Source organism: Carcharodon carcharias, chromosome 7 (genome assembly GCF_017639515.1).
Source record: "Carcharodon carcharias isolate sCarCar2 chromosome 7, sCarCar2.pri, whole genome shotgun sequence".
NCBI lineage: Eukaryota > Metazoa > Chordata > Chondrichthyes > Lamniformes > Lamnidae > Carcharodon > Carcharodon carcharias.
In genome coordinates, this window is record NC_054473.1 from 170,813,418 (window position 1) to 170,830,298 (window position 16,881).

Genomic DNA, 16,881 nt, shown 5'->3' on the forward strand with positions numbered 1-16,881 from the left:
CATCCTCCACATCGGGCAGGACCCAGCCGAAAAGGGCATGAAAATGCAAGACTCTGCCGAGAAGCGGGAAACAGCTAGCCGAAGTATAACAGAAAATAACTTAGCAGCAAAATCGAAGAATAATTTTAACAGAGGTGGAAATTAGTCTTTTTGGCAGTTGCAAAAAATCAAACACCATGATTGTCACAGAAATGAGCATATGATGAGAGCGCAAAGAAAGATTCAAATAGGCTTGTAAACAAAAGAAGAAGCCCAGTGAAATCTACCATGTGGAAGAGCCTGAAGCAATGGCAAATTCAGACATTTACTCATTTGTTTAATCTGAACATTGGAAAGACAGAACCAATATTTGTCACAGTGAAAGAAAATGGCAAACCTGTTAGAATGGAAGTGGACACGGGGGCTTCTGCCACAGTCAGCGCTAGAAAGAAGGGGGGATGTAGAAAGAAGATACAGAAATGCTACTGGGGCTTTAATTCTTGCAGCATATGAATACACTTTCGTACGTAGGCCTCATCATCAAATCGTAAACGCCGATGCCGTTAGTCATTTGCCTTTACAAGAAAATGATGAGACATCCCAGTTCCACAGGGACTTGTTTTACTGTTAAATTTCTTAGATTTCTCGCTGGTATGTGCCCGACAGATCAGAGACCGGACAAGTCGGGACCCAGTCCTATCTCAAGTATGAGAACCAAGTGCTGCATGGTTGGTCACAGAAGCCTCTATCTGATGAAGTGAAACCGTACTTCAACAGAAGACAAGAAAAAACAAGCCAGGATGGCATGTTATTTTGGGGAACATGAGTGATAGTTCCTCCAAAGGGAAGGGAGCCACTTTTAATTGAACTACACAGTTTCCCATCCAGGAATTTTCGGAATGAAGATTATAGCACGCAGCTATCTATGGTGGCTTGGATGGATGGTGAAATAGTTTAGTAAAGCACTGTGTGCCAGAAACTGCAAAAGTTGCCAGTGACAGCCCTGTTACACCCTTGGGAGTGGCCAGGTAGACCCTGGTTGCGGTTACACTTTGACTACGTTGGACCTTACCTGGGAACAATGTTTCTACCCAATGTCGACGCCCATTCAAAATGGATGGACATATATGAGGTGAAGTCACCAATGTTGGCTGCTACAATTGAGAAACTACGGGGAGAATTTTCTCCACGTCGGGCAGGCTGGTCGGGAGAGGACGCAGAGCCGATCGCCGCCCGTGATCGGCTGTGCGCTACCATCTTACGTGGACGTGCCAATTAAGGCCCGCCCAGCATGGTGCGCACCCGGAAGAGCTTAGCACTACCCATGTAGGTGGGCGGAAGGAGGGAGAGTCGGGGCCTGCGCTCTTTTGTGTATACATTTTGAGAAAATTCTGCCCTATATTTTGCCATTTACGGACAACCAGAAGTAACCGTATCTGATATCGACACAGCATTTACGAGTGCTGAGTTTCAATGGTCTATCAGCTGCAATGGTATCACTCAGGTGAAAACTGCACAGTACCACCCTTCCTCAAACGGACTGGCCGAAAGGGCAGTTCAGACGTTCAAGGGAGGCATGAAAAATCTAACTGGCGATTCCTTGGCAACCAAGCTAGCACACTTTATGTTTCATCACAGGACTATCTCTCACATGACAATGGGTGTCATGCCTGTGGAGTTATTGTTGAAACACTGCCTCGGGACGAGATTGAGCTTAATAATGCCAAATTTAGAGCTGAAGGTAGAAAGGAGACAGTGAAGCCAAAAAACTAGACACAACTGGCATAGTTATGAGAGGAAATTTACTGTGGGAGAAATGGTATACGTGAACTTAGGGAAAGAATCAAAGTGGTTACCAGGTGAAAAAAGTGCGGTGACTAGACTTCTATCTTACCATGTGAAGGTGAAAGGCCAGATCATCCGTAAACATGTGGACCATTTAAGGAAGAGAGAGACAAATCACCAAGTTTTGGTTCCACCAGTGATCATGATCGGGTCTGGGCTTCCCGTTGAGGATACTCAACCCAGGACTGACATGTCTGATGCTCCTGTAAGAGTTGAGGATAGAGAGCTGCAAGTGCCCACCGGGGCACCTGATGTTCAGGCAACTCTGGAAGAGGAGGTTCCTGACAAAGAATCTGAAGTTCTGGAGCTGTGATGTTTCACACATACCAGGAAACTATCTGAAAGACTGAACTTGTAAATTCCTTACCCAGTGTAAATATTGTGTTGTCTTGAAAAAAATATGCACCTGTAAATATGATATGTATAGCTGAGTTAAAAGGGGGAATAATGCAGTAATTATGGTTTTGTTTAGTGTATAATGTACCTTTAAGAATAATGCTTGTTAAGGAAGATCACATAATCTGTAGTAATCAATAGGAGAATAGCGCAGGTTACCTCAACAGTCAGTGTAGAGATAAAGTTGGAGTGGAAAGCACACGTGTCGTTGTTGCTGAGTATATTGTAGTGTCTGCAGATCAACTCTATCATCAATAGTAGTTACCTGGTCATCCTTACAACAGCCCTCCATGCCAACTCACCTAGTATCCTTTGACAGTTCCTTGACAGCTTTGACAGTTCCAATGTGTTTGTGCATAAAATGTGCATAATCATGTTTACTTTTAACAATTCCAAAGGGCGCCTTGACTCTCCCGAAGGTGCCATGGTAACATATCCAAAGGGGTACCTTAATACTCCAAAGGGACAGCCTGGTTATCCAAACGAATCCACCAAGTTCAGACCATCTCCTACCTGGTCTAACCTGCACATTCTGGGTTTCACAAACTCAGGTGAGAACCTGATTCACAGGCCCAGGTATTCCTATCCAAAGACATTAATCAATGCAAAGTGGTGGATTCCAGAGTTGGCACATGCTGAAATCCCCAATATAATCTCCTAATGGGAAGGCTGAAGAATATAATATAGCACAGTGTTCTAGGCGTGCCTTGTGTCAGATTAAGATATGTGGTCAAATACCCTTGAGATCCAGACTATTAATAATTTCTTTGATAATAGTTGCACTTTGATTTAAATTTTACAGTAAACAGTTGGTAATTATTCTCACACTCGTTTTTGCTATTGGAGGTCACCTCACTATGCACACATTCCCTAATTCCTCTTCCAAAGCCTCTCCTTTATTAATTAAAATTCACCTTCTTGTCCTATAATTTTTAAAAATTAACTAATTGACGCTGGTGCCTCTGATGTTGCTGACATTTATTGCTCTTCTCTAGTTGCCTTTAAGAAGGTGGTGATGAATTGCCTTATCAAATTCTGAGGTGATGGTGATGTCTTATGGCCATATTATAAGTTAGGATTCAGTATTCATGAAATACCAAATGATTTATTCAGCATGTGTCCTGACCAACAAAGGTTCGGATGTCTTTTAAAAAAAATATTAGTGTTAACAACTATGATAGATATAATGAACTAGACTATTCATCCATCACCGAGTAGGTGGAATCTAGTCTAAAGCATTTACATTATTAGGTTTGCTTAATGCTGATTGGAAAATAGACCAATGGTTTACTGTTTCCTTATTTCCTGTAGAATGGATTATCAGTGAATTTAATAGCGCTCTGCATTTCTGCAACCACCACAAAGTAAGTAATGTGTGCTGGCACGCTCTAGTGAGGTTTATGACTTTTTCAAAATGTTATCCAAAGGTGAGAGAATTTATTCATTTGATCCAATGTGGATTACTAAGTATTTAACATTTTGCTTGGCTTTTTTGATTGCTGCCATTCATTATGCCCATATCTGCCCACAGGATTTTTGCAGGCTTTTGCAAGGCAGTTTAAAATAACTAGATATCCTTTTCAGTGCAGGAGACTGGGATTTGTTTAACTAAGGCAGGCAGCAGCATGTCTCCTCCATCAATCAAATTGAAGAATCCTCACTGAGTCTAAAGTATAAATTAGCATATTTAATTGAATGTGAAATGTACCAAAAGCAAAGTAGAGAGGGATAAAAGATGGGATTAAGAGAGAAAAATAAGAAATAGAAAGAAAAAATGTTTTTTTAAAAAAAGTTGATTTTAATTTTTGAGTTTTTAAGAATCTCTACCATAACTTTTGAAGGAGTAAGACTCCACACTTGTAAAAGTAAATTTTCAGAACCAGAGAGATTGTTTGGCTGTAACTAAAATGTGTTTCATCTTTAGAAATGAGCTTATGCATAATGCAGCAGCTCCAACTTTTTCTGGTGTTTTTATTGGGTGATGATGGATTTTCCCGTTGCTTCAATGGATGATTGTTCAGCAAGGTGATAAAGGATGACTGCTTTACAGTTTAGGCTGGTGTCATCTGATGTGTGACATTAGGCCGAGTCTTGATTTGCATAAATGATTGCAAATACTGCATACAAACTCAGTGTTGGCGAGATGAATGGAGGCATTGGCTTTGCACCGTGCTTGCTTGTCCTGATGCAGAGACATTTCCATTTGAGCCTGCCCAAGGTTGTTTTTTTCCCATGCATTTGGATCCAATTGGCAAGTCCTGAAGTTGGCTTTCAGATTGTCTTTATATCTAAATTTGGGATGTCCTGTGGTGTGAGTTCCTGTGGCTAGCTTGTAAAGTAGAGGCTGTAGAGTACTGCCTTTGGTGCGGAGGAATCCTCCATGCAAACCACATGACCGACCCAGTGAAGCTGAGCTCTCAATGTCAGGTCTGCAGCACTTTGCAAGAACCTCTGTGTTGGGGATTTTGTCTCCCGCCTGATGTCAGACATCGACGATGAATGCTTCTAGTTGTTTTATGTGATGCCGATAGGTTGCCAAGTCTTGCACCTGTAAAGAAATTATGCCTGGTAGACTTTGATCTTTGTCCTGTGATACACTTCATGCTCTTTCCAAAGACTGTGAGTGAGCCTGCCAAACACTGAACTTGCTTTTGCCAGGTGATGGTTGATTTTGTCATCCAGCGTAGTATTATTAGAGGGGATACTCCTAAGGTAGCAAAACTTCTGTGCTGAACAGAGGGGTGTGTTGTTGATAGTGACTGTGGGGTCTTGGAGTATGTAGCTAGGGGTAGGTGGATAAAAGATATCTGTCGTCTTCAGATTTATTGTCAGACCAAAGTGTTAGGAGGCTGGGGAAAGGCAAGCAGCTGAATGTCCTCAGAACTATGTGCTATAAGATCACAATCACCATGAATAAGGGTTCAATCAGCAGCTGATCCATAACCATAAAGACCTTGGGTCTTTGCAAGTTGAAGAGGTGCCATCTGTCCTGAAATGAATGTGTACTCCAGTGTCAAGACCTTCGATTGCGTACTGGAGCATGACCAAGGAATACGTGGCAAACAGAGTTGGAGCCAATTTACAGCCTTGCGTTGTGCAGTTGGTGACAGGAATGGCATCTGATGACATATCACTTTGTATCACGCTGGCCATCATGCCATCATGAAATGTGCAAATGACACTGATGATCATTTCAGGGAAGCCATATCTGTGCAGACTCTTTCACTGGCCTCCCTGGTTTTACTATATTACTTGGTCAGGCCAATGAACACCCTTATTCTGGTTAAGTGAATTTTCTTGAATTTGATGTGCTGCAAAGATCATGTCCACTGTTCCCTATCTTGCACAGAAAAGTCGCACTGATTCTGGGTGCAGAGAGTTAATTGGGTGAGTGACAATCAGATTAAGAATAATCCTTGTAAGATCTTTCCTGCTGTTGAAAGAAGTGATATTTGTATAGATCTTCTTTATTGGCAGCTGCTTGAAGCTCCAGCCTTGCTTTGCCACCATTAATTCTTCTCTCTTAGGTTGTCCAGCAGCATGTATTTTTTGCAATGGCATCCTTGCTGGTGATTTCCTACCAGATATGTAAGATCTGCGAGCATCATGCACTTCATGTAAAAGCGTGCCTATGCCTTGGTCGTTGTTGTCAAACCAGCCTTGGTGCTTCTGCTTAATGAATCCTAGGACCTCAAATGTCAAGCTGTTAGTGACATCCTTGGGTTAAAAGGAATGTTTAAGAGGCCATTGTCTTAGCAGACATTCCAACCCCATTATATAAAAACAAAAAACTGCAGATGCCGGAAATCCAAAACACAAACAGCATTACCTGGAAAAACTCAGCAGGTCTGGCAGCATCGGCGGAGAAGAGCAAGGTTGACGTTTCGAGTCCTCATGACCCTTCATGAGATGGCACCCCCCACCCCCCCACCTTAAACCAGCTTATATTTCACCCCTCTCCTATTTGTACTTAGTTCTGTTGAAGGGTCATGAGGACTCGAAACGTCAACTTTGTTCTTCTCCGCCGATGCTGCCAGACCTGCTGAGTTTTTTCAGGTAATTCTGTTTTTGATTCCAACTCCATTGTCCAGCCAGGGCTATCAAATACAAATGGCTTTTGTGTAGCTCGCTTTGAAGTTGGACTTTGCAGCTGTTAGTAGCTCCCCTGAGATAACAAGGCGTGAGCTTCCCTGAAATTGCAGTGTGACTTTTTTTTTGTTCAGGAGTCACAGGCAGATACAGTTTTAGCCATTTTACAGGCCTTTGTTCAGTTTTTAAAATTTTAGGAATAGCAATGAGTATACCTATATCTATATATTTTATAAAAATATACAGTGTGAGATAATGGTTCCTTGGGAGTATGTCTGTTGTTTTGGTTGGTGACTTGATGAACAACCAGCATGTTGAGTATATTTAAATGGGTAGGGTTTGTGCAGAGCCTCTCTCACTTTCTCATATGCTGCAATATATGCCACAAGAGTAGCAGCTGAAAGGATACAGGTTTGATTTTGGAGTTGCCCTTATCATAGATGAGCTGCTGAGCTGAAGAGCTGCATTTAGCCTTGACATTGCAGTCCAGTCTGTTGGCACTATTTGTCACCTTCCGCACTGTCAGCTGATGTATACCTTAGTTAACCCATTTCTGGGGTTTTGAAATCAGAGTTAACTTCAGCGAGGTAGACTGCCAATTAGGGCTGATGAGCCCTACAAACCTGGAGCTGTTTGGTTTAGAGATGCCAAACACCTGCCTTCATATCTCTACCCACAGTTCTAAACAGAGGTCAGCACATGAAGCCAGGTAGTAGTTTGATTAGGAGAGACTATTCGTGATGCTAACCATATGGGACTTTTTGTTGGTGAGAAGTATCTCGACTCTTTTTTCATCATTTCAGTCCTTCCTAACCCTTTGATATCTATTTAGTGGGTAACTAATTACTATGTGTGCGTTCAGCAGATCGATGTGATGCACCTGGTTTGTGGGTGAAGAGAGAAAGAGTGCTTTCTGTTTTTGACATGTAGTTTGCTTCTTATTTTCTGCCTAATCCACTGGCTAGCAGTAATATAAATAAGAGCATTTAATGTGTAAGTCTCTCCCTGTCTGTGCACAGCCTCTCCATTGGAAAGTTCTCAGCTTTGCCTCCTCATGGTGACAGACAAAAACTGGGTCCCTTGTGGCTCCAGGTTAAAGCTTCAGAGGAGCTTGGTGGAGGTATGGCCCCCAAACATGCCTTGTGCAAGCCCACCGGCATGTGGACACGCACTGGCACTCATGAACCAAACTCCTAGCTCTGGGCAAATAGCTCCACTGTGGATACCTCAGAAGAGTGGTAGGCTAAGCAAGTAAACCTTGACACAAAATCTGGAGTGGAACCCAAAGGTAGACTGGTTTCAAAAAATGTAATCTTTCCAGCAACTCCTGTAACCAGGCCAGCTCTAAATGTAGTGCTTTGCATCCCTTTGGGGAAGTCAAGAGGGGCACTTGATGTTTGGACAGCCTGGTTCTCCATAAATTTTGGCTAGGTTTGTGTTAACACAACATAGAAGACAGGCTTAACACAGAGTTGGCCACCATTATCTTATGAGATGGAAGGCTGCCACCAGAATTGTACTGTCATGACTCACTGGGGATAGTGCACTGTAATATCAAGCCCCATTGTTCCTCAAGCTGCGACAAATGTGAAAAGTTTGACCAAGCCACCAGATTGACCCAATTCTACCTAACTGTTTAATTTAGGTTAACAGAATACAAGCACCAGATTTGTGATTAATAAATAAATAACTGTTTATTGAACAAACTTCTGTTAACCAGTGGCAAAAGAAAGAAATATCAATTGCTAATTTCTAACCCTATAACCTAAACTCTACCCCTTTTTAAATCCCTATATACATACATACAAGACACGCAAGACACACACAAACATGGATTTTAAGGGTATGATAAAACAGTTCAATGGCACCAACCTGGAGGACAGGATTCGAAGGGTTGATTTTGATCCATGTCTTCCTAAATTCTTTTCAGTGCTTGTTGATGACACAAAGTGGTCTTCTAGCACTTCCAGTATTTAGTTCACTGGTTGAACATTTGTCTTTCAATGTCTGTAACAGTGATTTTCCCCTTGGCCTCTTGACAGGGGTTTTCAGAAAGAAAGAAGGTTAGCGGGATATGAGGAGAAAAAGCCAGCTGGCTAGTATTGTGGAATTACTGCAATCTTACACACATAGGAGAGAGCGATTTTAGGTATTTTTCCTTTCAGGCTAGGAGCTATTCTGCTGCACTGCTCTCACACAAAACCTGGTCACCTGGTCAGGAGCAAATTAAAACATTGTTGCCAGGCAGCACCCTTGGTCCAGGGCTCCTTTCCAGCACCATCCTGTCTTTCGTGGCACACTCTGTTTCAGGACTGCAGTATTGTATATATCTCTCACCCTGTTCCAATAGACATGTTTTTCAAACTGCAACCATTATAATTTTAATCCACAGTCCAATAAAAAATAAAAAGGTACGTTCTTTACAACAGTCCAACAGAAATAAAAAGATATGTTCCTTACAGTATGTACAGCAACTTCCCATCCTTTAAGTATTTCAATGCCAAATCACTTGGCAAATTTAATTGTGTAATATTAGTAATCAATGTTTTAATACAGTTATGAAATCCCTCTGTCTATTCCTTTAACAATGTAAAAATCTATGCAAAAAAGCTTCGTTTGTATGGTGCTCGTAATGAAGAATAACACCAAAAGAATCTTAAAATTGTTCAATTTATAAATATTTGATAATATTCTTCCAGTATGAATATAGGCTATGTGATGTTTCCAAATGGGAAGAAGGCTGGGATTGACTGGTCAGATGCCTCCTTAGCAGATATTGCTGATGATGGGGTCATTGCTGACCTGTACAGAATCAGTTTTACAGCAGGTAAGCTAGGAGAACATAAAAACTGGTGAATTCACTTGTGCTTCTGCATTTACATATTATGCTGTCGGGCAGATGCAGTAAATCATATTGCAAAACCATACTGTGCCACTTGTTGACTGTAGGAAATACCAACTACAAACTATGATTTATGTGGAACCAATTTGTTATTAAAATATATAAATGTATATATACTTTGGGCATCAGCAGATTTTAAAATTTACTACTAATCTAAGATACATATTTTCTCTTTCCTGCCATAGAAGGCCAGTTGTTTAATCTTCAAGTGTCAATTGACAAAAATGCTTCCCCTGTGATGTATGGGGGACTAAGTTGGGAAAGTAGAATCCATGAGTGTGTGGCCAACTACCGATTGGATTTAACTGTTCGTGGCTGGGGCATAATTGAATTTCATTACAGGTAAGTTTATGTGAACAAAACTTACACAATATACCTTCCAAAAGTTTCGTTAATGCTGAGAGAATAATGGACTATTTTTCCTTTGGTTAGAAATGAAAGCGGCCGAGAGGCTCCAGACTTCATACCAACTGAAAAGTTCCAGGAACCTGTGGTGCCACCATGCTCCAAGTTGGTGTTGGCGCTCTCTGATGAGGCGTGCCAGTGTGCTGCAGCGGTGGGCAGTAAAGGAGCTCAGCTGGCACAGCTAATGAAAATGCAGAAATGCTTTGGGTATCAGGTGGGTAGAAAAATCAAAAATGTTGTGATGTAGCTGGAATATTCTGTGGAATTTTTGTTGGTGAGTGGAAAAACCGGCGTTGAGGCCAAGTACGATAACAGTTTAAGCAGGGCTAAAAAGACAGTGGCTGGGGCTTTACGCTGCCCTCACCACCTCACCCAAACGGGGTTCCTGGTTATAATAATATATGCTGAAGATGCGGTCATCAGTCAGTGAGCGTTGTGTTATGTGTTACAGACATATTGTCAGATTAATTCAATTAGCTGATTTTAAGGCTGACTGTTCAAATCAGAAACTCACAGGCGAACTGCCTATGACTTTCTGCCCATTACTTTACTTTAAATAGACGGAAAATCCTTGGATGCATATCTGGGTTTGCACGATGTTAGGCCATCACGAGGTTAGGCCTCTGTAAATATCGGAAAATCAACCTTCAGATGTTCTCTTACATAAGTCATATTGAGAATGCATCAAATATGATTTTCTTGATATCGTTTCTCCTTTGTACTTTGCATTCTGGTCATCTAGAAAATTAATACAGATTGTTTTATATTTTGATCTTCAACAGCTACCAGATACAGCTGAGAACTTAATCAGATCTGCACATTTTGGAAATAAATTAGCCCTCAGAAATGAAAGAATAGTGTTCAAGTACATTGCTTCTATTTCTGTTACTCTACTGTTTAACCGTTGCACAATGTTCCTCATAGTCTTAATGTTTACACTTAGTCTTAATAGTTCCCACATAATTTTTTTGGCCTTGTGAATTTGATTGCAAAATACTAGTTCACTATTGGCACATAATACTTGTGCAAAAATGGATCTGTAACCATTTGTAAGGGAACATTGAATATTCATGAGAATGAAGGGACTCATCTGGTGGATAATGAAAGCGGATGAATAACTGAGAGGCTCCAAGTTGCACTGCCATTTTGAATCTTGAATGTGCTGCCTTTCCACATCTGCATGCTTCAGTCTACCTTTCTCCTGCTTTATTCCTGTCGGCAGCACTAGCTGGTCTTCCAGATTATTTTTGAAAACTTTACTTATGGGATTCAGCATCACTGGAAAGGCCAGCATTTATTGTCCATTCCTGATTGCCCTTGAGAAGGTGGTGGTGGTGGTGAGCTGCTTTCTTCAACCTTTGCAGTCTTTGTGGCATAGGTACTCTCACAGTGCTGTTAAGCCTGGAGTCCAGGATTTTGACTCAATGACAGTGAAGGGACAGTGACGTAGTTCCAAGTCAGGATATTGTATGACTTGCAGGGGAGCCTTACGGATAGTGGTGTTCAATGCTTTGCTGTTCACTTGTTTTGGGACTCCAAATTTTGGATGGACTACACATCCAAAAGACGCCCACAAAAGACTGTTTGAGTACCAACTATGTCCCTCTCCCAGTTGTCAGAAATGGGCCCTATAACTGGCATGTATTCTGTTCCAGCTCTTCCATTGTCAGCCTCCATAATCTCACTGTAGGTATCATTGCCCTATTGCCCTGGCCCAAACCCATCCTCACTGTAATGTAGAAGAGAGATAAGATAATTGTAAATATCCTACCTTGCCTCTCCATCCTCACTCTGATCCAGGAAATGGCTGGGCTGCTAGCAAGGTTTGCCTATTAATCTGAAATAGGTGGTGCCTTTATATACTTTTCATTTTGTTTTTCTTCCTGTGCATTTTTAAAAATAAAGAAAATCAAATGAATTTCTTTTGGACAGCAATAGGCACAATCTGTAGTTCTTTGGAAAGTGTAAACATTTTATGGACGAAGCCCTTGATGCAGTGGACCTTCACACATCTATTCATTCCTCTGCTGTGTAGCACACAAAATGTAACCTATCACATTAACCTACACTCGATATATTTATACGCCCAGTCGAATAAATGTTTGTTTTTTGTGTGCCTACAGTACATTTACACAGAATTTTGACCTTGCCTCATAAATTCAATGGAGGGGAAATTAACTCCTTGTCTCTTTTAAAGAAAAAAGGCCTTTACGGGCATGATTTTTCCGTCAGCGTGGGGGGGGAGGTTGCGGATCCAACACACCAATGTACAAAATGGCGTGCGATGACATCGGGCGTGCGTCCCAACGTCATCGCGTGTCATTGCAATGTTTTGTTCAGCTGACGCGCGCAGGAGTCGGCTGCACGCCCGCCGAAATGTAAAAGGCCTATTACAGCCATTTAAAAAATTAACTGAGGCACTTGCGGACGCCACCCATCCAACCTTAAGGTTGGCGGGCAGGCAGAAAGCCCAAGCGGCCTTTGCGTTTTTCAGGAAACCTAATCCACGGGCGGGATGAACCTTTCTGAAGCTTGTATCAAATAAATAAATAAATTTCCATAAATTGAAAGACATATCCCAACTCGTATGACACAACCACATGAGGGGACATGTTTAAATAAAATTTTAAATCATCTATTTAATTGTTTTCTTATCCATTCAATCTCCCTGAGGCAGCTCAGTGCCTCAGGGAGAATGCTGCGCACCTCCGCGCATATGCGCAAAAGAGCACTGGCCCTGACTCTCCCTCCTCCCCTGGCCTGCACAGGTAGTGCTCAGCACTATCAGTCACGGGCCTTAATTGGCCCTCCCGTGTAAAATGGCAGCGTGGAGCCAATTGCGGGTGGCAGTCGGCTCCGCGCCTGCTCTCGCCCAGCCCGCCCGCCATAGGAAAAATCCTAGCCTATGTGCTATGATGTCTATATTATAGAGTAGATCTATGTGCTTTGGACTCCATACAGCATTGGCCCTTTGTGATTTTTCTGCCTGAAGCATTTTTGTCACCATTAAGGGGGTAGCCTGGCTGATTAAACAATCCAATGCCCTGTTATTGAATCAACGTTTCCTTTGTTGCCTTATTGTAAGTTAAGAAAAAGGATTTATATTTCTACAGTGCCTTCTATGACCTCAGGATATCCCAAAGCTCTTAGCAGTTCATTAATTGCTGTTGAACTGTAGCCACTGTTGCAATATAGGAAATGCAGTAGCCAATTTGCACACATCGAGGTCCCACACGCAAGAATGTGTTAAAGATGAGATAATCCATTCTTATGATATGGATTGAGGGATAAATATTGACCAAGACAAAAAGGATAAATCCCATGCCTTTCTTCAAAATGGCGTCATGAGATCTATTACCTGAGAGTGCAGATGAGACCTCCAATTTAACTTTTCATTTAAAAGATGACCTTTAACAGAGCATTCTCCCTTGGTAAAGCACTGGAGTGTCAGCTTAGAGCTCTGTGCTTAAGGGTGGGATTTTATGGTCCTTCTGAAGTCAATGTACTTTTGAACGGCTTGCCGCATTTTATGGCCTCCCCCACTGTGAGGGGGCTGTAAAATTCTGCCCTAAGTCTCCGAAGCTGGACTTGAACCTGTAACTCGGTGATCGGAGGCATGAGTGTTGCCCACTATAGTTGGGTAACTTTAGTAATAATGATTAACAAAACTACTCTAGACACCAAAATTTTACAACAATAAGGTGGCAGAACATTGTCTAGTTCTTATACCAATTAATCCTGAGAGTCGAGCAGTCTTGAACTTTCCAGTGCCAGAACATCCGGGGAATATATCTAAGTAAATGCGGTTGTGTTGAGCCATTTCCATCCACCTAACTGAAGCAAGACAGCTGGTGAACTTTGGAATGCAACAGAAAATCTCCAGATATCATTCACCTTGTGACACTGGAGACTGCTATCATTAGGGCCCTTGGGATTGTTATTCCCATTACTGTAAATTGGAATCGCCCCTGTGTGATGAGCATTCTTGGATCCACCCAAACATGGCTGCCATTCGACCTCTGCCTTTTGATCTATTTGGCATGGCTAAGTGTAGTTGAAAGATAGCCAATATCTCAAGCCTTGGAGGCTGTCCTGCTCCTTCATTGTGCTAAGGTTCAACAGGCATCAACAGCAATTACATTTTTGAACCAACAGCTGCAATCAAAAACTAGCAACAACACTGTAATTGAATTAAAGTGATAAATAATGCCAGCTCAGCCAGGATACATTGATATCTTACTGCTTTTTGTTTGCCAGTTTTCTGTACCAACAGGCCTGTGTGTCACAGTTGCAGCCCTGGAACACCAAATGAAAATGAACATCAGTCTTCAGCAAGCCATGGCAGAGCTGGATGATGTGACCTGGTATTGCCATTATCTTTCTTAAAGCAATATAACCTGATGAGAAAGTTCCAAATTCAATTTTAATGTTAGATTTGCGCAGTTTCAGTTGCAATTTAGAATTAACGCTACACTGAATTGCAACATGTTAGAATTCTGTCATCTGCGATCACTTTCTCATTTTTAATTATGTTCTTTCTGTATTTTGGTAGCGCACGTAAAGATGGAAACCTTCATCAACTGTGCAAAAGGTAAAATCAGTCAAAAATGTTTTCCTCTGACAGCATGTACTGAATATTAGCACTTTTCCTGTGACATTGCTTTGGTGAGTTACAGATTTTATAAGAACAGGTCTGTTGTGACAAATAGTATTGGAGGTGAGATTGACTTATCAGCATTGGGAGGAGCACTTCTGAGATATGAAAGCACTGGGAAGGGAGTCAATGTTCGATTAGTACTGGGCGGGTCTCGGGATCAGTGGTTTGTGGTGCATAGGCCTAACGGTATAACGATGAGAAAGTATAATGATGAGAATTTCAAAGTCAAGGAGCTATTGGACCAGGAGCCAATGCAGGTTAGTGAATACATGTGATGGGTGAGTGGCACCTTGAGGGTAAGGAGACAGGCAGTAGAGCTTTAGATGATCTAAAGTTCTGACTTTATGGTGTAGTGAAGGTCATTGATGAAGCAACTGAAGATAGTTGAGCCTAGGACATTGCCCTGAGGAACTCCTGTAGCAATGTCCTGGGGCTGGGATGATTGGCTTCCAACAAACATAACCACCTTCCTTTGTGCTAGGTTGGAGAGTTTTCCCCCTGACCCCACTTACTTATATTTTACTTGGGCTCCATGAGCTACACTTGGTTAAATGCTGCCTTGATGCTGAAGCTAGTCTCTCTTGCCTCACTTCTTGAGTTCAGCTCTTTTGCCTATGTTTGACTCAAGGCTGTAATAAGACCTGGAGCTGTGTGATCCTGGCAGAATACATTGGTGAGCAGGTTATTGTTGTGTAAGTGCTGCTTGATAGCACTGTCAACAACACCTTCCATTACTTTGCTGATGATCAAGAATAGATTTATGTGGACTGATGGTAATTGGTCAGATTGGATTTTTCATAGTTTTTGTGGACAAGACATACCTGGGCAATTATCCATTTTGTTGAGCAAATGCCAGCATTGTAGCTGTATTAGAAAAGCTTGGCTAGGGTGCCCAGCTAATTCTGGAGCAGGAGCCTTAAGTGCCACTACCAGGATGTTGCCAGGGCCCATAGTCTTTGCTGTATCCAGTGCTTTCATCTGTTTTGTGATATCATGTTGTGTGAATGCCTGAAGACTGGCATCTGTGATGCCGGGGACCTCAGGAGAAACCGAGTTAGTCTTCCCCAGATATGTTGAATTACTCAAGAAAATCATCCACTCGACATTTCTGGTTGAAGATGGTTACAAATGCTTCAGCCTTGTCTTTTGCACATTCTTGCCGGACTCCCTGTTGAGGATGGGGATATTTGTGGATAAAAGCAAAATACTGCGGATGCTGGAAATCTGAAACAAAAGCAGAAAATGCTGCAAAAACTCAACAGGCCTAACAGCATCTGGAGAGAAAGACAGAGATAACGTTTCGAGTCTGTGTGACTTTTCTTCAGAGCGGATATTTGTGGAGCCTCCTTCTCCAGTTAGTTGCTTAATTGTCCACCACTATCCATGACTGGAGGTGGCAGGACTGCAGAGCTTTGGTCTGATCCATTGATTATGGGATCGCTTAGCTCTGTCCATTGCAAGGCTACTTCCACTGTTCAGCGTGCATGTAATCAGTCCTGTGTTACAGCTCCACCAGGTTGGCAACACATTTTGAGGTTGCTTGAAGAGGTGCTGTTCTTGACATGCTTTCCTGCACTGTTGAACCAGGGTTGATCCCCTGGCTTTATTGAAATTATAGAGTGAGAGATATGCTGGGCCATGCGGTTACAGATTGCATTGAATACAGTTCTGGTATTGCTGATGGCCCACAGCATGTCCTAGATGCCCACAGAGGCTTTTTTTTTGAGTGAAAATCTAATATCTTTTCTTTTAAATGACTCACCAAATCACTCTAAATTGTAAGATAAAAGCAAAATACTTCAGATGCTGGAAACCTGAAACAAACAAAAACAGAAAATGCTGAAAAACTCAGCAGGCCTAACAGCATCTGTGGAGTGAAAGAAAACAGAGTTAACATTTCGAGTCCTTATGGCTCTTCAGAGCTCTGAAGAAGAGTCACAAGGACTTGAAACGTTAACTGTTTTCTTTTCTCTCCACAGATGTTGTGAGACCTGCTGAGTTTTTCTAGAATTTTCTGTTTTTGTTTCACTCTAAATTGTTGTTGAGTTTGGCACGTGAACTGCCTTTTTAATCTTTCCCAGGTGTGTTGAATTATTCAAGGAAACCAAACTGGCACAAGAGATAGAAAATGCCATTCATGACCAGCTTGCAGAGCTGAGGCTGATGGGAGCAGAAGAACGACTGGCTGTCAGGTCCAGCGCAGCCTGTGAGGACACAGAGGACATGTCTGCTGCTGGGCAGCTTGATACAGAACTGGGATTGAAAGGCTGTGAACAGGTAAAAAGAATAGAACGTGAATCCATAACAATGTTATAACAAGTGTTAAACAGGAATTAAGGTAGAAAATTCTGTAGTTTACCTGTAATTCAGAGTTGACTCAATAATTTGAATTGACCAAAATAAAAAAAAATGCAGCCAAGTGGGAAATTGTTGATGAAAACATTGTAATATTAGATCATTATGCAACTTGGAATTAAGAGTTGGACTTTACATGGATAAAACCTGTTCTTCTTAGTAATTGTTCTTAATTCTCTGTTTAAACTCATTGTTATGGTATCTTTAATTTGGAATATGAGAAGAGGAATAAAGGTGGGCTAGTTAGCTCAGT

General features: G+C 41.8%; 1 protein-coding gene across 4 annotated transcripts in view; it reads left to right on the forward strand.

Moving 5' to 3' along the window:
- The window catches only part of LOC121279790 (putative phosphoenolpyruvate synthase), a 181,143-nt gene that overhangs the window by 77,599 nt on the left and 86,663 nt on the right, over positions 1-16,881 (forward strand). For all 4 annotated transcript variants that reach the window (XR_005943498.1, XR_005943497.1, XM_041191144.1 and 1 more), the window contains exons 8-14: positions 3,532-3,584; positions 9,009-9,136; positions 9,397-9,553; positions 9,644-9,830; positions 13,874-13,980; positions 14,169-14,207; positions 16,355-16,550. Coding sequence is in view for 2 of the 4 variants with exons in the window: in XM_041191144.1 (XP_041047078.1) it covers positions 3,532-3,584; positions 9,009-9,136; positions 9,397-9,553; positions 9,644-9,830; positions 13,874-13,980; positions 14,169-14,207; positions 16,355-16,550 (867 nt within the window). In the remaining 2 variants the exon portion in view is untranslated. The remainder of the gene's footprint in view (positions 1-3,531; positions 3,585-9,008; positions 9,137-9,396; positions 9,554-9,643; positions 9,831-13,873; positions 13,981-14,168; positions 14,208-16,354; positions 16,551-16,881) is intronic.